Source organism: Urtica dioica, chromosome 6 (genome assembly GCF_054948205.1).
Source record: "Urtica dioica subsp. dioica isolate 48M chromosome 6, U.dioica_male_clone48M_v1_H2, whole genome shotgun sequence".
Taxonomy (NCBI): Eukaryota; Viridiplantae; Streptophyta; class Magnoliopsida; order Rosales; family Urticaceae; genus Urtica; species Urtica dioica.
The window spans coordinates 44,085,961-44,111,169 of NC_142761.1; the positions used below are offsets into that span (position 1 = coordinate 44,085,961).

Genomic DNA, 25,209 nt, shown 5'->3' on the forward strand with positions numbered 1-25,209 from the left:
TTCTTCGCTAAAGCCATTTTCTTATGCCGGGTCTTACCTTACATTGAATTAACTGGCATTAAAGAATTATCTATAGAACTCCATGCATTTCTAATTCCTCTTTTTCCATGAAATGTGTACATTTGGGATAAAACATATTATTATTTTTCATTATGTTATTAATTATTTATTTATGCAATAGTAAACTCTCCGCAGCAAAGCGTTGACATAAAAGCTCGTTATATTCTAATTTTATCTTCTTTTTTTTTCAGAATTGATACATCCATTCATAAATGATCATTCACATATATTAACCAATATAAATTTTTTTTATTGGGGTGTGAAGTCTTGAATGAGTTTTCCATTTTTGTGGATTTTGAAAGTTTATAAGTTAATTAGGTAGTTTATTTCAGTTTTTTTTTTCTCTTTATTTTAATTTATTGTTAGTAAGGGCAATTCTATTAAATTTTTCCTGTTTATTTTGGTTTATGACTATTTTTGTAAATATATCAAATATTTACAATTTTGTAAAACTCAAGTTTTAGTTTCGCTAGTTAACTAGAGTACGTTGTTTATGTGAGAGTCTTCTCATCTAAACATTCATGAACTTTTGGATAAAGCACGATTTGAGTTTATGTACTTTATGTGCCTCAAATTCCATCGAAGAGATTCGAAACACTATGAATATACTATAGATGAGTCAACAAGTAAGATTCAAAATGAAATAGTGTACTAATAATGCATCGAAGAGATACATGCTTACCTTAATCCAGAAATGAGACATGTCATTTCACAGCTTACGTATTCTCATTTGAGAAAGTCTGAGTTCGGACTCACTATGTGATTCTGAACAGAACCTATTGGTGAAGTACTAAGTTGTGAAGATGTCGTACGTCCTCGACTTAACATTCGTGCACCCGCCAACTTGCAACACACGTACAACTCGATCCGATTCTTCAACGATATTGAAATTAGTCTTGATAATTTGTTCCAGATCATGCGTGAGACATATTCTTGCTCCTTGACTTCTAATAAGTAAGATAACATTAATAAAATATACATAGCATTAATTAAACACAATGCATACCAAATAAAATACGTACCAATTATAATAAAAATAATACAAGTACAATCGCGATAAAAAATTAAACTTACACACACGATATAATATAAAAAAAAAATATACAAGTGCATGCATAATAAAATTAAAATAACAAATTACTTGAAAAAAAACTATTATTTAGTAGTCTAGTAACAGAGTGCTCTGGTATTACTGAAGTATTGGCCGAAATTTCCATCCTTGTTGTTGAAACTGATCTTGTGATTGTTGAGAAGTTTCATTTCTACTTCTTAAAATGCTCATTTGTCTTTCACGAAATTGCTCACATACGTTTGGATTGGTTATCTTACTTAAGAGAATTTTATCTTCTTCCTTTGATTTTCTAAATGCTAAATTATCTTTCATAACAAAAATAGCGGTGTCTCTACATTCCAAGTTTTTTTTCTTTCTAAACCATCTCACTAAACTCTCTATCTTCTACTGTATTACTCACTAATATTTCTTTCTAGTTTTGCTTTTTTCACCCCAATATATTGTTGAGATGAAGACCACCAATTTCATTATCGCTTAAATTTAGGATGATTATTTTTATATTAATTTTGTAGTATTAACATAATATTTAATATTATTTTAAATTAATATGATGTTGTTGATATAGAAAAAATAATATAATATTTAATAAGATTATTATTGACATAAAAAATTGATAGAAGAGTTAATATGCAATTGAAATGAAGTAACATTGAAAAGTATAAAAAGAAAATATTTTTTTTGCGTGTGATTATATGTTGTGAGTTGGAGATGAAAACACTGTTTGATGTGACATTTACACCAATTTTGGTGTGAAACTTACACTATTTTAGTGTTATAGGTTTAAAATGGTCTTAGTCATGTCAATTTGTCCACGTACAATTATATTTTATTTAAGGGATGAAGTTTACACTAACATACCTCCTTTTTTTTGGTATTATTGTAAATTTTGAATCACCCAATTTTTAGACTCTAACATACCTCCTTTTTTGGTATTACTGTAAATTTTGAATCACCCAATTTTTAGACTAGTTAATCAAGATATACGAAAATGTAAACGAATAAAATATAATCATACTAAAAGTTTGTTATTATCCTTTTTCAATAATTTCAAACCGTGGATAGTAAATAATAATAAAAAAAAAAAGTGTGATCGTGTCCAATTTTTAAACTTTTCCATATATAATGTGTTAAACACTTAAACTTATAAAGTTTTAGCATACGTATATTTTATGCTAGAAAATCCAGACACGTATAAAACACCAGAGTATCATCATCCATTGAATACGAGATCTCACGAAAGTGAAACTATAATGGTACATGAAAATTATACAATATAAAAATCCATTACATTAGAGGACAAAATTATAATAATAATTAAAAACCTATCATGACCTATGGCGTTATTACAGTTACTTGTTGTAACTTATAACACTAAAATTTTAATATATATATTATAGATATATCTCGCTTGGGCACATCATGACTAGTTTTAGAATGTTGAAAAAGTCATTTCAAATTGAGCTTCTATTTCACACGACAACGATAATGAGATTACCAAAAAGATCCCAACAACCCTCTCTTGCTAACATCTTTCTTGTCCAAAATGTATCACTTGAGAAACATTTTATATCATATACTATATGTTATAAACTTTAATCAATCGCACTTTATAAGGTAATGCCATTCAATGCTCAAAAGCATGCGTATGGAATTGCGTAGTTGAAAAATGTGTACGTGGAGTTTTAGTCGCGATGACCATATTTATTGCCTTAACTTGTCAATGTCTAAACTTAATATTCATTAATATTATATAGCTTTCTTTCCATTTGTAAAAAAAAAAAAAAAAAGGAGTGAAAGAAACAAAGAAAACATAGGGCATGTTTTTTGTTTTTTCTATGGACTGCGAAAACGGTAAAATGGTGGTCACTCAGAGATAATTTACAAACTTAATAAATAACTCGTTTATAATTTAAAAAATTGTAGCAAAATTATTCGAAAATTTCAAAATGATTCAAGTTTTATGTTGTTTTAAGGATAATATAATTCCAATAGTTTTATTTTTTTTTTTATTTTTTATTTTTTATGTTGATTTCACTCAAACTAATAATAAAAAGACTAAACGAAAATAAACTATAAAACTAGTTTTATCTGTTTCGCATCATTCCACTTTCCTCTTTTACAAGACAAAGGCTTCGAGATATAAAAAAAACGACAAAAAGAAAAAGAGAGAAAATATCTCCAAAGTTTTTGGTAGTGATTGATTGGTGAATTTTTATCCAATTAAACCCTCCAACGAAGCACTTTTAAACCATAGTGCTCTGCGCCAAATATATGAGTGACTGTAATCTATTTGAATGGTAAAAAAGTTATGCATGCTTTTTCAAGTACCTATGAGGCTACAATGGAGAAAGTAGAAATGCCTTGCACTTTTTTCTTTTCCATTTTCAAGCACGATTAAGCCATGCTCGTGTCCTTCAAAAAAAAAAAAAAAAAAAAAAGAAGCCATGCTCGTGTATTTCATCATCAGTAAAACAGTTAAAGCGTAGATTAATTATGAGAAGAAAAAAAGACAAGACCAGACCTACTGAAAGGTGAAAATTATTCCATGTTGATGTATATGAAGTCTCTTTTCTGACTTCTTTTTTTTGTCATATTTTTTCATGACTTACATGTAATTTTACGGAACCTAAAAGATAGTGAAAAGAAGAGGCGAGTAAAGCTAGAAAAATTAGCAGGGAAACATACAGTATTTACAATGTACTTTCGCCAGTCTGATAGGAATCGAAATCTAGATTTTTACTGGTAAATTTTTACAATTATTCACTTCCTTTTTTTAATCTCGTATTTCCCTTCCCAACAAAAAATAGAAAAAGTCCTAAATATTGAAACATTTTTTTTTATATATTTATTTTCATTTATTATCTCATACAGAATTCTAGTTTCCATACACAGAATTAAGGTTGAAGAAAACCCATATACATCAACATGGAATAATGACTAATGAGTCTAATTCAATTTACCTGCAAAAATTAAAAACTCGAAATAGAAATACAATTTTACTTAAATACTCTAATAGACACCCTTTAAACCTACCATAAGACACATTTTCCATATTTATGATAAATTCCCTTTAGAAATTGAATTATGTGCCGTTTCACACCCTAGAAAATGAATTTTCAATTTATATTATACATCTCCGTACACAGCATCTAATCCACTCGATAATAATTCAATTGACGTGAAATTGTAGAACATGGAATGGGTGCTCATGACAAATTATGTGCAATGCACAAATGCCGATGAAGAATCGTGGTCCCGGTTTTTTTTTTTTCAAAAACAAAAAAAACTCACATCCCGATCTATTAGGGAAATATCCAACTTCGTTTGACATTACTAAATAGCCAACGCTTGATAAATCTTAAATAAATAACAATTTTCATGTATTTACATACGTAAATCTTAGATAAATAACCATCTCCATATATTAGGTCACGTCATTATTTACGGCTATTTACTTAAGATTTACCAAACGTTGGCTATTTAGCAATATCAAACGTTTAAGTTGGCTATTTTCTTAATTTTTTTGCATATATATACATATACATATATATATACATATACATATACATATATATATATACTTCTCTTCCATCAAGAATTTTGTTCGGGGCCGACTTTGCACACTTCGGCGTCGAAGCCACAGTCGATGAGAAGCAAAAGCCAGGCTCGTTGCTGCTCGGAGAGGCGGTCCCTGGGACCCTTGACTTCGACGAGCTTGGCTTCGGGTCCGAATCGGCCGTGGAAGCGCCAGAGCAGCAGATCCGGCATCCCGCTGGACCAGCTACGGTAGTCCTGCGCCAGGTGTCGGCACAGCGAGGCCAGGCGGGGCCCGCCGATGCAGGCCACGGCAGCACGGAGATCGGTCAGCGTGTGTAGGTCCCACCTGACTCCCCTACAAGCCGTTCCGGTTCGAGTCTCCCACGACGTGATGACGATTTCCTCGGCCATGCCTTGCTCGATTCTCTGCAGCTGAGATTCGATTTGGCTCTTCCTCGCCAAGTAAAAGCTATCCATGTCCAAATCCAAGGGACCGGTCTGCAATTTTCAGAAAAAAAAAGAGAGAAAATAGTCGAATACATATTTCCAATCGTCTTTATTTATTACTTCACAAAAAGTTCCCTAGGAACATTTATTTACCTAATTAATTACAAAAAAATTAGGTAATTAGTCAACTAAAATGTTTGAGATTGCTATATCGTCAACGTTTTGTAAATCTTAGATAAATATCCATAAAGATTTGCCCTTTCATTGAAATAAAATGGTGGGGTATTTACGTCAATTTACACGTGTAAATATATGGACGTGAATTTACGAAACTTTGACTATATAGCAATGTGAAACATTAAATATGGCTATATAGCTAATGGACCCAATTAATTAACCTCTCGGTTAGCTTTTAACCAAAATTTTCAGTGTTTTAAAAAGTGCACCTAAGCAATGAATACGCTATTTAACAAGTCGAGAAAATAGATAAAAATAGGAAAATAAACAGAAATTTCAATTGTCAAGTTATTTTAGCTCTCTTACTCTGCCTTGGAATTTCACAGATAAAAAAAAAATACCTGAAATTTAGCTTTGCACATTCGCTCTCGAATTTTTCTCGTCATTTTTATACATGTATTAACTTTTTAAGTGCCATTCGTATCTTAAATATTGAACTTGCTATTGGTGTCGATTTAGTAGCTACCTATTAACGAAATGTTCACTTCTATTCACACTAATAATAACAATAATAATCAAGTAATTTTAATTGGAAAAGAAAATAAGTTCTGGCTTCTTTTATGTTAGGACTGTTCTACTTTTACCAATGCATAAGAGAAAAATAAACAAAGCATGAAAATCAAATGCAATTTTAACTGTCAAGTCCAGATAAAAATATGTATTAAATACCTGAAATTTGGTGCGGAAGACATTGGGTACGTCGGAGAAGATAACATCCCAAAAAAGTAGTCCGAAAATAGTCAACCAAATGCCAGTCTCGGTATGAACTCCTTGCCACTCGCCTCCTTCTCCGGCGTAATATTGCAGAGCAAGTTGTTCGACCCCACACTGTTCTCCGTCGTCTCCGTAGAACCTGCTCTTTGCACCGCTCACACAGTTCAAAGGCCTCCCTCGAACATGGACCTATGTAATCCAACAAAACAATTAGTGTTTTTGTCGAAATTTCATTATTATAAGAACTCTCTTTTTTTTACTTTATTTTTTATTTTTTTTAATGTACAAAAGTAGCCGTTATAAAGTGGCTTGTTCCTTAACTTTCGAATATAATCAAACAAATAAATAATAAAAAAAAGACGGGACTAAATGGGACAAAAAGTTGTTCCACATCATCAGAACTCGAACAACATTTTGACCACATATCTAAGGAATTAAAATAACCGGGGACCTTTTTTTTTATACAGAAGAGTAAGGGACGCACCGAAATTACAACCAAAAGACCGGTTCAAGGCTTGGACCAGCAAAGGATTTTTTTTTTTTACCTCTTTGATCTTCCTTTTAATGGAATTTGCGAAACTAGGAGTTTTCCATCGCCTCGGTGGCTTTGCTAAGCGGAGGATACGCCTTTGCAAAGCCATTCTAGAGCCTGCTCTAACCCAGGTGTCCTTTAATCCACTTTCGGCGACCGAAAGGCTCTCGTCGTGATATCCAATATGCTCCAAATCAATCGACAGCCTAAGTATCCAATATCCTCTTCTACGACCAAAACCCACATGTCGTATCAGAAATTTTAGCAAGAGTATTGCTTCGTCGTACCTGAGAATAATACATGACCTTTGTTAAGCTTCAAGAAATTTATAGTCAAAGATTCATCCCGTGTTGATTTTAGAAACAAAATCGAAAACGAAAAGCAGAGATACGAAATCTCTACCTACGCTCTTGCTCAAGGAAAGAAGCTCCTAAGGTAAGGATTTTACTGTAGACCCACGGTGCTGAAAAGCAAGAACGGAAGGTTACCGATGATTCGGGTAATGTGTCTGTTTCTTTTACTGATGTATTAGAAATACGAGACTCGGCTATCTTTATGCATCCAAACACCGATTCCTTGTCTTGTTCATCAAGAGCTTTGTCAATCATTTGTGCCACTTCGATAGACTGGAAGGTAAACCATCAAATGTGTTAAATGCAACAAATTTATTCCTCTAATTGTAACCATTAGAAATTATTCAACAAGTACAACCTCTTCATATGCAAGTAGATCATTTCGATCTGAGAAAATTGGTTCTGTTATTATGCAGTTGTAAGTCGGGTATTTGATTATCCCCAAGTCCGCTAATAGAAACGACGACAGATCTTGCTCTCCGTTTAGAAAGAAAAGCCTCTGCAAAGACCAAAAAATCCAGAGAAAATTTTTAGAATTTCCGAAGAAAAAAAATTGGATTGCTATGTTTGATAAAACAATAAGAGATTGGACCTCAACACGCCAAAACAGAGATTCCGCGGTGGTGGAAATTCTAACACAGCCACCTGTTCTCTCAAAAATTAAATTTTGTAACGTTGGACTGCAAAGTGAAACAAACACGAGTTGTAATTGCCACAATCAATTTTTATAACCATTCAGACACAAAATTATCTATACCACAATCCATCTCGATATGAAGAAAGGAGAGACGCAACAAAATCCTGCTTTCTTGTGCCGTAGTTACATCTCTAAAACCTCCATAGATACAAGAATATGATAAGTGACCACTATCAATTCCATCACAAAGCAACATAAACAGAAGATAATATCACATGCATAAATTAATTAATACACAGTATAAAATTATCACTAAACAGAAGATATAATTAATGCATAAATTCTAGACAGCATTTATTATTTTGTGTAGTTTAGTTCGGTTTCTTAATAAACAAACAAGTAGAAGATAGCAGCAAGGAAATTGAAGGATTAATAGGTCCTATCATTATGCACAGTCAGTGACTTCGATCTGTGGACTAGATGAACTTGATTACTCGAATGTTTGACCCGTATCTGTCCACACAGTACATCTCTTACTGTGCAGTCATCAGAAGCCAAATTCATTACTTTAGGAGCATAAACTAGGGATGCAACCAAATCTAGAAGGATCCACCCAAAGCACTCCATGGAAAGCATAAAATCTTAAGATTCAATTCGTCTATCTAGTTCCGACACTGATAATTCTATGCAAGGATGGACTAACATCAACCAGTAAAGCATTGCTATATTCAAATATTTCTTTGAGGAATGACGACTACTGTAATTACTTCCCTTGATAAAATCAAATAATACAAAATACAAGACATCTGCTAGAGAAAATACAATATGCAGCACAAAAAAAAAGATATTTTTCTTGTTTAAGCATCTTTCAGTATCATTTTAAAAGGATCCAGGATCGCTTCAGCTTAGATAATACCCTCGTAACAAATTTTGAGGGATAAAATATGTTTGAGGAGCATCTTACACCTCTTAACATTAATTCAAAAGCGGTGCCCAATATAATATATGTTGACACGAAAATCCAAGCACAAAAACCATGAACCCCATTGAATATGACAACTACGAGGCTGAATAATTTTGTATGCCAACTACAAGTGAAATCGGTAGATGCTAACCTGCTTAAGTACGGACATAATTTCTCGAAGTTCAGCCACATTGAGCACGTTCAAGATCTCGCTCATGTACTCAGAACTATATTTATTTGTATTATCGATGTAATACATGTAGCCTGTTCCTGCAAAGCATGAAAAGAGCAACATATATATGTACTTAGCCTCAAACTTAAAATCATCAGGTACAATTTGTAAACGGTGTAATCTAATGTGTACAAGCAGTGTTATCCGATACCTGAAAGCTGTTCTATTGCTCTTTGAGGATCCAATATTTCCGGGTAAGAAATATTTGACACCCGAAACCATGGTCCTGTTCATATGGAGAAACAATATCAAGGTAAAGAAAATGGAACACTGGTGAAACAACGAAAGAAATAAGGAATCGTCCCAACATACAAAAAAATAAAAAAATAAATACAGAAGGTTTGTCTTCCAGATATATTAAACCTTTTCGTGTGTAAAGCCGGACAAAAAGCCTCTGGCTGTCGTCTGTAAAGGAACTGAACGACTCTGTCAAGATAAAATACATTTACAATCACAAGTTGTTGTAGCCGGAAACAATACTGCAGAAGTATCAAAATAGTCATATTTTTTATTTTCGAAACAAAAATCTTTTATATTAACAGAGGCAGAAAGCCTAGTTACAAAAAAGAGTCGTATTTTAAATAAAAACATTTAATCCATACCCAATAAATCTCTTTCTGATTCTATAAACAGATGAGTATTACTTCGCAAAACTTCTCGAACTAAAAGAGAGAAGTTTTGTTGATACTTTGTTGTACTTGTTTGACGGTTCTTTGAGGATTCAATAACCTGCAGAACATTTCTCCATATATATCTGAAAAGCTCCATGTTGTCATTTTTTATATTTTTATCCAAGCCTTCTTTGTGACAAAATAGCTGAACTGGAACATGTTCAAGGGATGTTTTTGGAACAGCAGTGACCTGTCCCTGTAAGAACATCCACAAAGGAATAAACATTTACAACATTGTTAACCAGCAAGAAATTACAAGCCTAAATGGCACTAGCCCAGTCTCTACAAGATCGGGTTAAGTAAAAGAAATATTAAAAAAAAAAAAATCAGAACACAGAGGAGAGGCTGAAAAGCTCTTCAAAACACTTACGGGGGAGTCTTTGTTTGCAGCATTTTGAAGGGAAAAAAAATTAAAAAAATTAATGCCATTCACACTATTAATCCAATAGCTATATGTAAGAGAAATGTCATGAGCAGTTCTTGAGTGAATTTGAAACTGGGGATAAAGAACAGGGATGGCCACTTAAGTGTTAAACACTTTGTGAAGTACGTCTTTTGGACAATACAAACTTTTAAGTAACTTTCGATGGAATTCAAGAGTACTTCTGTTCTTATAAATCATTAAGCCAAATACATTGAAATAAATACATAACTAACATTTTATATACTTTGCAACTCTACTTGAATATGAAACAAATCCGAGCTAGCTTTAAATACCTCATTTCCAACAATCTAGCAATCGATTATAAAAAATAAAAATAACGAAAAAAGCAGAAGATTTTAAGAATTAGTTGTAAATAATTTTCTTAACAGCTACACATTGATATTTGTTAATGTAAGAGATTTAAAATGGTGTAATATGTTTGCGATGCAACTGATATGGGCTTTTTGTTAGAAAAAATGCACAAGAAGATCCAAATATTCAGAGTCATATAAATCACTTCGGAATTAGAAATAAGCCCTTCTGTAAATTGAGATAAAGTGCATAAAGATGTTCGCTAATGTATTTTCTATTTATGACACCCGCGAACAATACCTATATTGTGACCTGAGAAGCAAAACAAAACACCATGATATGTATGTGCTTTAAAAATGAGTGACTACGACAAGCATGCACAAATGTAACCCAGAAGCCAGATGCAAAATCACGTCTTCAGTACTTTTGAAATTGACTACAAAAATTAACCAAAATGCCAAATCACGTATTTTGAGATTTTGATTTTCTTTCCTTGTCATTACTGCTTTCCTTGTTTACCTAAGTGTAACTCCTTCAGACATTGTGATCATACCTAAGGACAAGGTTACATAAGCACAATAGATTTTTTCAATTACCTCAAAGCTTAGGCAGTACTTGTCAATTAATGGAGACATATGTTGAGCTAATTCTCGAGGGAGAAAACCCAGGACTTTAGGGTCTTTGGAATCAGCTGAAACAACCTAATCAAAGAAAACCTTGCAAATGCCTCAGCATCGTGACAACTGGGGAAGAATATCAAACGTAAAAGGCTCGGAATAAAAATATGGAAACAAACCTTGACAGCATTAGAATCCTTAGCATTTAAAGGGTCTCTCAGAAGCAAAATCCTATCACCCTGACTGATTTCCTTATCATCAACAAACTTACGGCCAACAATCAAAGTTTCAAGAAGCACATCAGATAAGCTCTCGAGCATTATCGCAGTGTCAGTGAAAGACCCTTCATCCTTTATGAACGAACAGTTTATCTCATTACTATCATCGGTATTATTATCACGTATTGGGCTTTTACATGTACCTTCTGTTTGACTTTTCCCAACAGACTCAAAACTACTGTCATCTTCTTCGACACCGTTAAAGTCAGACAATTCACAGCTACCGTTTCTTACTATACCTTTACCCTCATCGCGGTTATTCACTAGCTGTCTTCTCTGGGGCGAAAGAATTTGAACTTTCGACGGAGAGCAAAAGTTCATCTCGAGAAGAGTGCGCTGAGTCAATTTTCGCTTCGTTCCTCTCGAAAGACACACATCTGCAGAGAAGGATCAAAGACCTGTTATTCAGTTCAAACAATCTCATTCAGAGAAAGTATTAACAACAAATAAATAAATAAAAATGACTCTTTTAGATACCAACAAACACATTTTTGTATAATGTTAAAGCGCTTCTTTTATATCATTTTCATTTTACGTTATGTTTTCAAACATTTCTAGAAAATCTCCACTTTTACTCACTACCTATAGACCAAATACTTCACAGCAGAAAAAAAAAAAAAAAAAAAAAAAAAAAAACCCAAATTCATGAGAATCAAAGTCAGAGAAAAACCATACCTAGATGTGAATTAATAGAGTAGTTGTTCCCTCTAATTTTTTCGCCACAAACAGGACAAACCGATTCCTCATTCGCAATTTCAGAGCATACGGAACTCTCAATCAATCCAACTTTCCCGCCTTTATCCGGACAAACATTAATCGAGCTCTGAAAATTAAAAAAAATTAAAAGCGGAAACAAATCTATCAACGATTATCGGACACTTCTAAGCCAAAAGCATGAAAATAAAAAGCGATAAATAATTTTTTTTTTTTTTAAAAGAGCAAAAAAATGAAAAATGGCTTGCCTGAATCGAAGAAGAATATGAAAGAAGAGATTCGCGATTGGGAAGGAAACGCCGTCGTTTTCCGACCAAACGTATCAAGCTCTCTCTACCTCGGAGCATTATAACCTGATTTGTTGATGTGAGTGTGACTGCGTCTGGAGATTTGCAAGGGATTTAGCGTTGTATTTATAGCCAAGACGAAGACGAGCGTAGCGAAGAAGAAGAAAGAGAGACTCGTCCCGCCAAGTGGGGAAATTATATGGTGCTTCGCACCTTATGTGTGAAATCACCTAAAAGGTATTTTGCACCGTAGAAAAGTCGATTGGTAATTTTTATTTATTTATTTATTTTAAATAGCCAAAGCATACCGTTCTATCTCTTTCTCTCTATGTTTATGAATCATATTTACCCAAGTAAATAAAAAAAAAAATTGAAAACAAACATATATAATGTTAATGCTAAGTCAATGCTCGTCGATTAGAACCTAGTTTGTTCGATTTAGTCTTTGTCTCGTCGGAAAGAGATTTTCGTCGTCTTACACATAAGATATATGACATACTTGAAGTAGAGGGTTGCGAAAGAATTTTCTCTCGACACGTTCTCCGAGATCAATCTCATTGCTAATGCGAGGTGGGGTCTAAGATTGACTCCAAGGATTTAAATCTATTTATATATATAGAAGAAGTTTTGCAAAGTTGAGAAAACCTGCTTCAATTTGAACTAAAAGGGGTATTTTTAGGAACTCATGAAGCTTGGTACTAGGAGGTATCTTGGCCGAGGAAGCAAGGACAAGTGCTCCTCCATTTTGGGTTGATGACTAATAGAGAGATCATCAATAAGGAAGTTTGGACAAAAACTTGGGTTCGTGGTGAGTCTTTTTCACTTGGTCGAGGTGTGATGGGTCCTTGACAAGGTGGATGAAGAGTAGGCCACGAGGAATAGTCTTCAGCTTGGTGACAAGGGGCGGTAAGGATCAGTTCATCTTGAGGACTGAAATTGCTTGTTATGAACTAGACACGAGGGACTCGAATGACGGAGCTTGGCCAAGCACTAAGCTCGGCACCGTGTCTTGGTTTGCAAAAGGAGTGGAGCTAAAGCAGCCTTTGGGCCCACGACACGTTGGAGCTTGGTCTTGTCGGGTCTTTGTCGCACATGAATTTTCGGCGCGTGAGGTGCGAGAACAGCCCATCCTCAACACGCGGGATCTTGGGGCTTATCATAGGGAAGGAATGAGAAATTAGGGTGGTGGAATTAGCATTCGTGATGAGGCAAGGCTTTAGCAAAGGTCTTCCCTTGCGAGGTGCGTGACAATGACTTCTTCAAATGGTATGAATGTAATCTGCACGAAGGATGCCGATGGAGGCCTTGGAGCATTGGGGTCTTGGTGTCGTGGTCTTTGACTTGTGTCAGGAAGTGAGCAAGCGGACATACACACGCAAGGGCATGGGTCGCCGCATACTATATGTGAAGTGAGTTTCTACGACAAGGTGTAGGTGAAGGCATGGGTTTTGACTAAGTCCTCAATCTTGGTCTTGGACTTGAGACTTTGCTCTTTGTCCCAACTTGTTGGCTTTAAACCCCATGTATCGTTTTCAAGTAAGAGTGATGTTTCCCATCTTGAAAAAACGTTGCTATAACATTAACCACAATTTTTTGTGCAACTTGTGGTGCATGAAGTTATCGCTTTTTGGAGAATTCATACGGGGTTTCGCTGTGTTGTCATGAGATATTGTCTTCGAGCAGCTTGAAAGAACTTGCTCTTTTGACTTTGTCTTTAAGGAATATACTCTTCATTGTGACTTTAGTTTTTAGTCATTTGGAAGGACCTTCTCTCATAGTTCGGGAGTGCGCCTCGTGTAGAATATACATACTTAACAATTCATTCATAAATATATGTAATTTAGTAAAGAAGATATCGTTTCTCTCTGCCTTCAAAGTCGATAGTGGTGATAGTGGCAATGTCAAACTCACTAGTTGAGTTTACTGAATCATCATTGGATTTTCTTGTTCTTTAGTGTCTTCTTACTTTGGTCACCAATAGTAAAATATTCCGTAAGGAGCTTGTGGCATTGTCCGAATTTCAAGCAAGGAAACAACGAGAAAATTATTATAATACAAATATATTTGCTGTTTGTCGAATTAACTATCAAAATAACTCATTAATAATGGAAACTATCAAATCACATTTCCCTAATTATAATGTTTTTTTTAGTGCATGTTCAATTTGATAGGCTTCCTCATCATCTGTCTTCGCTTTTTGCACATTTAGCATCTCACAAGATATTAAACCGAACATAAGATCATGAGTTCCTCATTTCATTGTTTATTAGTGATTCGAAATGACATCACATAGTACCTGACTTGATATGACTTATGAGGGCATAATAGTACTGCTATATGTTAGTCTAAAGAGCGACCATCTTGAGAAAACATGTAAATGATCTCACGTCTATTTTTTTTTATTTTTTTTTTTTGGACCTAATGAAATATATAAGGTCGAACCATATAATACATATCACAAAAAATACCACAAGATTTTATCCCCAAAAATAAAAAATAAAAAAAATCATTCGTTTCATAGTATGGTAGTCAATATTAGCATATATATCATTAATTTTGGACAACGCACTCCATTGGGAGTTTGCGCTTCATCATACATGATATATATGTATATAGTATATAGTATACATATATAGTGTATATATATAGTATACTCGCTTTCGTATAAGAATGATGGTAAAAAAAATCCGATTTTCTATATTGCTAAGAAAATCACGATACATGGTATGAATTTACAGGCAAATGCGAGTATCCAACTGATAGGATTACTAGTTCTGAGATCAAATTCTAAATTAAATAATTAGTTTTTTTTTTTTCAAGATTAGTGCGTATAAAAGACAATCAAGGTCATTCAAGTTGTTACCCTATTGATAATCCCGGAGCACTATATGCAGACTTTGGAGCTTCCAATTCAGGGCTATTGCATCCTCGAACCTGCGATTCAAAGAATGTAATATCATATTATTTATTACATGAAAAAGAGTGTAAATGAGACACATGAAAATATATGATAAAAAGTGCTATTTTAGATGCAAATAACGGTATAGTGTTACATTATTCAGGATACGGAAATGATTTGGTCACGAGGGGACGACTGACGACTCACTCCCCAAAAAGTGATAAACACCAAAAATTATTTAAAATTGGTCCAGTTGTCACATGCTCAATGGATCGTTCAAAGATCGGACTCGTGACAAATAGCATTCCTCTTCAGGATAATAAACTAAGACCATCTGAATGTAATTCGGATTCGTAAATGTGATAGCATGGACTTTTGGACTCGACAAATCCATAGGTCACCTCGGCCCAGAGCTGACCGGGCCCGAGCCCATCAGTCCTAACTCAATGACTCAAAACTACCATTATTCTCAATCTCTTAAGCTCAAAAATATAACAAGATTCTTAACAGTCCTAACTCAATGACTCAAAACTACCTTATTCCTAACTCTTCTACAAATAACACACTCCAAACTTTTATTTGATACCTAAGAAAGTACAAACACAATGGGAACAGAGAAATAGCCTAAAGAGGAGGTCGAGCGCCAATCTTGCACGACAAACGAAAACCCAAAAGGCAAAACACACTCCGCTAATTCAAATAACACGTTCCCAAAACCATTTTTCCCTAGTTCAAAAAACACAAAATTCTGTTAGGATTTGAGCCCTAAATCCGACCTAATCAGAAAACAATTGATCTCTTTTTATAGCTGTTCACTCTCAATGCGAGAGCTACATCGACTCTGCCGCTACAGATTTCAATAATAACACGAGATTTGTGTTATCCATCTCTTTTCCTTGGAGAGCACCTCCTCTAAGGAAGAAGGCCTGACGGAAGAGCGAAATCTTCGAATAGAACCAAGCCCAGCCTCTTAACTCCTTCCGGTACCATCAAAGATCATCAATATTTCAACCCCGGCCTCTGACAATTTCTGGTGCCATGATGCATTGTCCTTCACCTTGCGCCACCTTTAGAATCGTCAGACATCTGCCTCGCCTGGTTCCCAGATCCTCGATTAAGATCGTAAAACCATTCCCTATAAGCCGCCTCCAAATCCTCTCCCCTTGCTGAATCTCCAAGAATTCTTCTAAGACTCCAAGAATCCATAAGATTGCCTCTCTGCCAAACAAAATCGTATAAGACCTAACACGAGTGATCTCCAGAAGATGGACGATTCTCCCATCTCGACCAAGAGAGGAGGAGAATCGCTTGTCTTCAATGGTGCACTAAATGCAGGACAGATTTCCTCTTGACATAACCATAATCAAGCAAAAGTACACGATCCATGTTTAAGCAATAAGAAAGTAAAAAAAAAAAAGGAAAGTAGGAAAGAGAAGAGAGTATTTTGGAGTGTTTTAGTTTTATGTTAAAGAGAAAAATACCTTAATTCCAAACTCTCATAGCTGTTTATTATTTAAAACAATTTCACTTGATTATTCTTAGGATTAAATGCTCATTGATGTTGGTATTTCATAGGGATCAAATGCATCAACCAATCGTCACTAAAATCGTTTCTCTGTCACAACTCGTCAACACAAAAACACTCCTTTTTCCATATGACATTATAGGTGCCAAATTTATTATGTCAATTCCTTCCCATCTCTTACTCACTATCAAACTAAGGCTCACTTTTTTTTCCTGACTTTATTGTCCTGGTAGAAAGTGGATCACTTGGCAACACATGACAGAATGATCGAAAAAATTATAGGAATAGTTTAACATTTCCAAAATAATGGGTGTTAATTCTTTTGAAACGTAGTATTTTTTCAGTGTAAACAAGCGTTTTTTTTCTAACAAATAAAAACTTAAATATCAAGAAAGTCAAATAGAGTCCGAAATAGTAAAATAAAATAAAAATCTATTTTGGAGGAAAAACAATATTTTCGAGATAAACATTCTAGAGAACTTTTAAATACACTACGAAATGTAGTACTTAGCATAACCTAGTTGATAATTCAACGCTACCTTCAAAGTGGAGGTCGTGGGTTCAATCCCTAACAACTACACAGGACCATACACAATTTCCATTATTGAATTTCCTAGACATTGGATCGCCATTATATTGAGATTTTGCCAACTAGATAAGACCGTACCATACACCTGTGACTAAATTTTTCATTGTTTTTCAATAGAGTTTGACATGTATATAAGCAATTTACCACGTTTAAAATATTTAACCATACGTTCAGTTGGCTATTTAGCTCAAACACCCTTATTTTAATTATTTGTTGGTATATTTTCAATTAGAATTAGGTTAGGCTATTTTTTTGTTGTCAGGATGTAATATTTGGTTGTTATGATTCATTATTTGTTTTCTTCGTACACTTAGACGTCTTTGATTATGAATGAAATGCATGTTTCCCTTGTACAAATAATTTAGTGGTCACTTAGAATTAGTTAAAATCATTTAAACACAATTAGGAGGAAGATCAACATGGGATCGAGACCCGTGGCGAGATTGATCAATTGGATTTCATGCAATTCCACTATGAATATCCGCTACGTCTTGAGTCGATCTAAAGTCAATCTATACATGTAGGTAAATAAATTCTTGGCTTCACCCTAATTCAAACCAAGTAATTTTTTAGGGGTAGGGAAACTGTAGCCGATAAATACACCACGGCGAGACGACAACATAGCACCCCCAACGTTTTGCTTGACTGGGTGCAATATCATCAACCTTTCGCCCCAGACGACTTTCAAAGAGCTAGGTACATACTTTGAGGAAAGATGCATAACATTATTATTCAGAAAGTTAACAACCTTATCCGAGGTGGCCGCAACAAGTTGACCTTAAATATTCCTTGAAAACCATGGGTCATCACCTTAAAAAAAACCTTTGTTGATCAAGCCTCCGATTAGAACATGGTTTCTTGGTGCTTATGGCAACAAGAGTACGCCATCCCACCGACTTGTAGCTCTTAGCGAGCATTTCACGTGTGCTATCCTCTTTGATGGTCTTCAAGGCCTCAAACATCTTCCTCTTCTATTTGGTATCACATCGACCAACAAAACAAAACCTTGATCGAAAAACCTTAGCCACAAATTCTTCGGATTCTCCAAGTCCAACAAATAAGAGACAATGTCGCACATCGAACATGCAACTCCTCTATAGTTTCATCCAATTTGGCTATGCTCAAAAGACCCAAGTGTCCATCATGTTTCCTACGCGCCAACGAGAATCGAATAAAGTTAACGAAGTCTCCATTAAGGCTTGCCATATTAACATACAATAATGTCAGTTAATTCGTTACGCGCATGTCATTAGTTTATGATATATTTTTGTTATTTATTTTCTTTTTACCAAGTATGGCACGTGTACGTTGGCCCTGCTAAGCAGGGATGAGCTGCGCATCGTAGAACGGGTCGTCAGGGAGAGCGACGTGCGGCGCACTTTCCGTCCATCACGCATACGTGTTTCGCAGATTGGGCAGTCCTCACCAAGCGCAAGGCTTGTGGGATGTTGAAAATGGTCCAGGTGATCACCGCGAGGACCGGCGGGCCATGTCGGTGCTGCTCTGGGCAGTGCCGCCGGAGCTGATCCGTATGCTTGGGGGCAAGGAGACGGCGAAGGAAGCTTGGGACACTCAAATCATGCGGGCTGGCGTCAAGCGCGTCCGGGAAGCCAAGGCGCAGACACGGCGGACTCAATCCGAGAACCTCGTGTTCAAGGACGGCGAAGGAGTGGAATCTTTCGACATTCGAATCACGGCGATCGTCAACATCTTGCTCAGGCAGCTTGACAAGAATGATTGCGAGATTGTAATTGAAAGAGGGGTGCTCTACATCTTCGATCGTGCACGCAAGGTGCTTGCACGAGTGTCAAGCACGCGCAATCGGCTCTACACGCTGAACTTGAGCCTCGCAGTGCCGGTGAGTTAGTTGATGCAAAAGGATGATGTAGCTTTGTGGTACGCCTGCTTCGAGCATCTACACTTTCGCCATTGGTGAAACCTCTCACACAAGGAGATGGCACGGTGCATTCCCTACATCGAGCACGTGGAGGAATTCTGTGACGGTTGTGAAGCAGCACCGGATGCCGGCTCCGCAGGCCACGACATTTCGAGCACGGAGTTCGCTAGTGTTGGTGCACAGCGATCTGTGTGTCTCGATCACGCCGGCGACCGCAGGCAAGAATAATTACTTTCTGCTCATAGTCGATGATTTTAGTCGATTTATGTGGCTCGAGGTGCTGAGGACGAAAGACGAGGCGATCCGCTACTTCAAGATCAGTGCGGCAACTGAGAAAGAGCGCGAGTGCAAACTACTCGCGTTCTGCTCTGACCGCGGTGGCGAGTTCAACTCTGGCGCATTCGTAGAGTTCTGCGAGAACGACATCAAGCACAGCACCACGGCGCCGTACTCGCCGCAGCAAAACGGCGTGGTGGAGAGGCGCAACCAGACGGTAGTCGAGATGGCGCGCTGTCTCATGAAGTCGACGGCCGTGCCGAGGATGTTTTGGGGAGAGGCGGTGAAGATTGTTGTATACCTCCTCAACCGCACGCCGACGAGGAGCGTGGACGGCGGCATGACGCCTGACGAGGCGTGGCACAAGAAGAAGCCGAGCGTTCACCATCAGAGGACTTTTGGATGCATTACACACGCCAAGAACCTTGGGCCATGCATGCACAAGCTTGCAGATCGCTCGACGCCGAGGGTGTTCGTGGGCTACGAGGAGGGCGCGAAGGCCTACCGAGTGTATGATTCGGTAGGGAAGCGGATGTACGTGACAAGGGACGTCACCTTTGAGGAACGCCGCGCTTGGAGCTGGAGACATTGGGCAGCGCGGAGACAATAGCAGCATTGTGGCCGTACCACACACACCAACGCCTGAGCCCGTAACGCTGGTAGCCAGTCTTCGCTCTCGTGGCGAGGATAGAGATGGCACGCTTGTTGCTCGCGCTCGCCGTGCTCGGCAAGTGGCGGGTGCACCACGTGGACATGAAGTCGGTGTTCATGAACGAGGATCTCACGGAGGTCTACGTCCAGCAACCAACGGGCTTCGTCGACGACGCCAACGATCGCAAAGTTCTCAGGATGCGCAAGGGACTATACGGGTTCCGGCAAGCGCCGCGCGCGTGGAACTCTAAGCTAGACGCCTCCCTCGCCTCACTCGGATTCACGAGAAGCACGCTCGAGCACGAATTCTATCGGAGAGATAATGTTCACTCTTTCCTGCTTGTGGCCGTTTATGTGGGCGATTTGATCATTACGGGCATAGGTGTTCAAGACATTGTCAAGTTCAAGACTCAGATGCAGCAAATGCTCAAGATAAGCGACCTCGGTCTCCTTAGTTATACTTATTATCGGGGATCGAGGTGTCAAGGTGATGATGAAATCACGGTGTGCCAGGGAGCGTATGCGATGAAGATCTTGGAGCACGCCGGCATGGGTGGCTGCAACCCATGTCACACACCAATGGAAAATCGACTTCACCTGAGCAAGCAGAACGGGAGCGCGACAGTGGATGCAACAAAGTACTGGTGCGTGATCGATAGCCTCCGCTACCTGGTCAACACGCGCGGCCGAACATTGCTCATACAATGGGCATCGCCAACAGGTACATGGAGGTGCCAAGCACGCAATATTGGGCAGTGATCAAGCAAATACTCGGGTAAGTACAAGGTACGCTTAGCTACGAGTGCTATAACAAGTCGGGAGGAGAAGTTGTTTTGATCGGCTACAGCGACAGTGACATCACCGGCAACGTCGACGACCGGAAGAGCACCTTTGAGATAGCTTTCTTCGTCGCGAGCAGCATTGTGACATGGACCTCGCATAAGAAGAAGATCGTTCCTCTGTCTTCATGCGAGGTAGAGTACGTCTCGGCGGCGACCGCGGCATGCCAAGGCATCTGGCTCAACCGTCTCGTCGGCGAGCTAGTCGGGCGCGAAGAATTGAAGTTCAAATTGCCGGTGGATAACAAGTCGGCCATTTCTCTCTGCAAGAACCCAGTGCATCATGAGAGAAGTAAGCACATCGACACCAAATTTCATTATATCTGAGTGCATTGAAGCCGGCAAGATGGACGTCGACCACGTCGGCACTGATGGACAACTAGCTGACATTCTAACGAAGGCATTATTAGCTCGAAACAAGTTCATCAAGATGCGTCAGAAGCGCGGGGTCAAGAAAATTGATGGGGTGTAACGAGCTGAAGGGGTGATTTGTTAGTTAATTCATTACACGCATGTCATTAGGTTAGGATTTATTTCCGTTATTCGTTTTCTTTTTACCGCGAGAACTATAGGATAGTTGGTGAGTGGTTAATTAGAGAGGTTAATGGGTTAGTGGATAAGTTAGTTACTTATGACTTCTTATTAAAAGCACTCGCTGTAACTTCTTAATCTATCCAATTAAGAAGAATAAATTTTCTTCCTCTCATATCGTGTTCCTCTCTCTCTCTCTCTCTCTCTCTCTCTCTCTCTCTCTCTCTCTCTCTCTCTCTCTTTCATGTGTGTTTATTTTTTCTTGGTTCTGCAACAACAAATAACACTCTTAGCGTGCCAAGCAAAACTAAAACCCAAAATAAGGAGGTGAAAGAAAACAAATGGATAAACAATTTTTTTGCGAGACCACTATAGTCGAGCTTAGGGCACTCGTTAATGAGCAATGGTGTTTCAAAGTGGGCTACATGAGAGTTTTTTTATAAAGAAATTAATTCATTAACCAAGAGATTACAACCACCGTTAAGGTGAAGTAAATAACCAAATGGTTACAACCACCAAATCATGACCCCGGGCCTTGAGTCATTAATAAGTTAATCATGACCCCGGGCCTTGAGTCATTAATAAGTTCATGAAAGACAAATTTCGTAAGTGGCCTGCTTGAGAGTTCTACATGCTTGCATAACTACGCCATAAGTATTGTTTTGAGGGGAAACCCGCACAAGTAGGGTCTAAAATAAATATTCAATGTAAAAATAAGGTTTTGAAAGGTGTGTGAGGCGTACGTATTGAGTCACCGAGGCGCGGAGAAAATGGCTCTCATCGTAAAGGTGAGGCTTACGCATAAAAGGGCATCATAGAGTCTTAAACCCGTTACTTTACTAAAAATACTTGCAAATAAATATTTTTATATATTAAAGCTAATGTGAACTACCCTTGGCTAGTTTTAGGAAGCAAAATCAAAATTGCTGAGAAAAGAATGTTATCATAAATCGATACGTGATTCCAGCCAAGTTACATAAAATGATGAAGGAAAACATATGACAACCGCATTTCGCAATTGTCAGGCTGACAAAGCCAAAGAAGATCAATGGCAATCAAATTTACCAGTTGATTAAATAAACTATTAAAAATTTATATATAAAAAATGAAAGGTGCAAATTTTTCATTTAGATGCAAAAGTCATAGAACTTAAAAGGACTCACTGAAACCAAAAGTCAATTAGTTAACTCATTGAATTCAAAGGCCAGAAAATGTAAGACCCATTAGCTAGGGAGAAAAAACAAGACAAGGTGAAAATTCTTTCTCAGAATGTCAAGTAGAAAAAGGTTATTAAATTTTCCTTATGATGCACAAATTTCTTGAAAATAAGAATGTCAAGTAGAGAAGGGAATTAAATTTGGTAAGAAGTTATAGAAATTCAAGTAACAAAAAACCAGTTTAAAAGGATGGCCCATTTCGAAATTTCAGTTTCTTTGAAATAACACTAACCAGTCAATTTTAGAGTTTACACTAACTCCAAGCCAAGTTCACTTTAGAGCAACTAATAAGCATTCTTAAAACATTGATCAGTAGTCCACGAGGAACAACACCTAGACTCGGAGTCTGTCATGGTCGGGGAAATGAGAACCAAAAATGGATTTCACTTATCCATAAGAAACAGTTAGTCCGTGAAATATAGAAGTTCCACGATAAAAACTATCAGCGGAAAGCTGAAAGAACACAGTACATTTCTGGAAAACCCCTACACCTTCATAAAAAAGTGAATCAAAACAATTCTCGAATGCTCTAAGCTAGATGATCATTCAAGAAAAAAACATATAAAAAAATAACGCATTAATGATCCGTTGAAATATAGTCTCCTGGGTATAGGAGAGAAATTTAAGTCTTCAACTACCTATTGCTTGTTACCCTATGACTATTCTTCTGAAACCAAGAAAACGAAGACTCTAGTTTTCACACCTCAATTTCCCCATCATAACTACATCATACTTTAACCAATCTACGTAATTACGTCATTCGAATAATTACCAGAGACTGAACAAAGTGACCACCAATTCTAGTGACCAGCATAGACATCGATTTTTAACAGGAACATGTGATATTTTCATTATACTGGTGCAAATTATGATAATAATTCCAACGATGATCGAATTAAAGATGAGAGACCGTACCGTAATTATTTATTCCAGACGCACGCCCTTAGATCCTTTCGAATTGAGAATCCTGGTCTTGGAATTCACCGAATCGCGGCCCTTGAAATCGAACTTCAACACCACCTTTCTCCTGGTGAACACGTTAATGGCGGCGGTGCCTTTGCAGTTTTTTAAGTACCGATCATCGTTGTCATTGTCGTCGGTGAGCTCGGACTCACACTTGTTGTGCTCGTCGTCATCGACGCGCTCGAGAGATTCGCTCATCAATCTCTTCTTCCGAAGAAGATAAACATGATCACGATGATGATTCTGCGACGGCGTTCGAGGCTTCTCGTCCTTTCCCTTATTATCACCCTTGCTCTCCGAGCCCTTCAAGTGAATCTGACCTCGACGGCTATTCCGAGTAGTACTGCAGATTTCCGACACAGTCGCTTCCGAGGTCTTTTCGGATCGGCCGGTGAGAGGTTGGAACGGAGGCAAAACGGTTCTGATTCCGTGATCTAAGAACTCGTTCAAATACTCCACTGGAAATGGCCAGTTCTGGAATATGTCTTTCTGGCGATAAGCAAGAACGTACTCTCTGCCATGAAACAAAAAGAGCAGAGAACTTTACGCCACCGCAAATCCTTGAATAGAGAAATCAGCGAGTATATTATATACATTTATTTATATATATATAATGCATGTGTATGTATATAAGAACTCGGCCAAAGGAAAGCGAGGCTTGAAATCGTATGTATATATATAGAACAATCAACACATTGCGATAAGGAAAGCGAAGCTTGAAATCGTACCGCCATGGCCGTAGCAGATCTAAAGCTTTGTTTAGAGAATGCGATGCGAAAAGTGGATTTACCTGATTGAGAAGGGCTTGGTGTTATCGCCGCCGAGACTTGGTGGTGGTGGTGGTGGTTGTGGAAGAGATTCCGAAACCTCTTTAGGGTCTCGGAGCTCAGGCATTAGGTCGAAAATGTATAAAATACCCAAAAAAATTTGAGAAGAGAGCGAAAATCCAGCGCGGATAATTGTTTCTTCAAATCGTATAAAACAAAAAATGAAAAACGGAGCGAAGCGAAATCGAAATGAGTTGAGCTAATTGCACTCAGAATTGGAATTTTGGAAACATGGAGATTGAAAGTGGGAAACGAAGAAAATGTTTATGAGACTTGAAAGAGAGAACTGACTAGAGAGAGTAAGAGTAGTAGTGAGTTGAGTTTGGTGAAATAGAATCCCCATTTTGGTGTTTGAATTTGAATAGGATTTTTTATACGTCTCTCTCTCTCTCTCTCTCTCTCTCTCTCTCTCTCTCTCTCTTTCTCTCTTTCTCTTTTGTTGCGTTTTTTTTTTTTGCGCTGAAAACTACGTTTAAAGGCTCTGGCGGGTTTTCAAGCACACTTTGTGAATAACTACATTTCTTCTCTTATCCAGCAAAAACAGAGCAGTCTTAGATATAAAATATCATCAAGCAAACTGATTATAATTATAAACAACAAAAACTTACACAGAACTTCATAGGCATCGTCTTCTACACGTTGTTTACAAGAGAAATAGTAATGACAAGCTATGTAGTCAACTATTCATTAGTTATTTGTATCAGAGTTATTCAGAAAAAGAAGATAATTGTTACCATATTTTTGCACTTGTTTGTACGCAAGTGCACGTAGTCGTCAAGTAATCGTAAATACGAGTCAAATCTCACGAGGACTATGCTTAACCGATTATTTAACCAACTCGTAACGAAATGAATTCCAAAAAACGAAGGAAAGATTATTAATGAATTTGCAGAAAATAAATAAAAAC

The 25,209-nt window shown here is 37.3% G+C and overlaps 2 protein-coding genes across 6 annotated transcripts; both read right to left on the reverse strand.

Annotated features, from left to right (window-relative positions):
• Nucleotides 1-4,699: 4,699 nt before the first annotated feature.
• LOC149394488 (zinc ion binding/nucleic acid binding/hydrolase) lies at nt 4,700-12,300 on the reverse strand. 4 transcript variants are annotated; one of them, XM_089617595.1, is made up of 15 exons: nt 12,050-12,300; nt 11,763-11,910; nt 10,989-11,464; nt 10,789-10,893; nt 9,388-9,652; nt 9,149-9,211; nt 8,937-9,011; nt 8,705-8,817; nt 7,710-7,780; nt 7,545-7,632; nt 7,311-7,451; nt 7,002-7,225; nt 6,613-6,886; nt 6,023-6,256; nt 4,700-5,167 (listed from the first exon to the last, which is right to left on the reverse strand). In XM_089617595.1, exons 1-15 carry the CDS (start codon nt 12,146-12,148, stop codon nt 4,724-4,726), a joined length of 2,820 nt encoding a protein of 939 aa, XP_089473721.1. In that variant the 5' UTR covers nt 12,149-12,300; the 3' UTR covers nt 4,700-4,723. The 4 variants fall into 4 exon arrangements, with proteins under 4 accessions (XP_089473721.1, XP_089473722.1, XP_089473720.1 ...); XM_089617596.1 differs by having other exon boundaries at nt 8,705-8,823; nt 9,484-9,652; nt 12,050-12,299; XM_089617594.1 differs by having other exon boundaries at nt 8,705-8,823; nt 12,050-12,299.
• A 2,472-nt stretch (nt 12,301-14,772) lies between these two features.
• Nucleotides 14,773-24,710, reverse strand: LOC149394489 (uncharacterized). 2 transcript variants are annotated; one of them, XM_089617606.1, is made up of 3 exons: nt 24,266-24,710; nt 23,428-23,989; nt 14,773-15,022 (listed from the first exon to the last, which is right to left on the reverse strand). In XM_089617606.1, exons 1-2 carry the CDS (start codon nt 24,367-24,369, stop codon nt 23,437-23,439), a joined length of 657 nt encoding a protein of 218 aa, XP_089473732.1. In that variant the 5' UTR covers nt 24,370-24,710; the 3' UTR covers nt 14,773-15,022; nt 23,428-23,436. The 2 variants fall into 2 exon arrangements, with proteins under 2 accessions (XP_089473732.1, XP_089473733.1); XM_089617607.1 differs by lacking the exon at nt 14,773-15,022 and adding an exon at nt 15,314-16,205.
• Nucleotides 24,711-25,209: the final 499 nt, after the last annotated feature.

Coding starts and splice junctions, on each gene's coding strand:
- LOC149394488 (XM_089617594.1), bottom strand. CDS start 12,148: ATGCTCCGAGGTAGAGAGAGCTTGATACGTTTGGTCGGAAAACGACGG. Junction 7,781..8,704: donor TTATGTCCGTACTTAAGCAG/GTTAGCATCTAC, acceptor TGGAGGTTTTAG/AGATGTAACTACGGCACAAG. Junction 7,633..7,709: donor TCATATCGAGATGGATTGTG/GTATAGATAATT, acceptor TTCACTTTGCAG/TCCAACGTTACAAAATTTAA.
- LOC149394489 (XM_089617606.1), bottom strand. CDS start 24,369: ATGCCTGAGCTCCGAGACCCTAAAGAGGTTTCGGAATCTCTTCCACAA. Junction 23,990..24,265: donor ACCAAGCCCTTCTCAATCAG/GTAAATCCACTT, acceptor GTTTCATGGCAG/AGAGTACGTTCTTGCTTATC.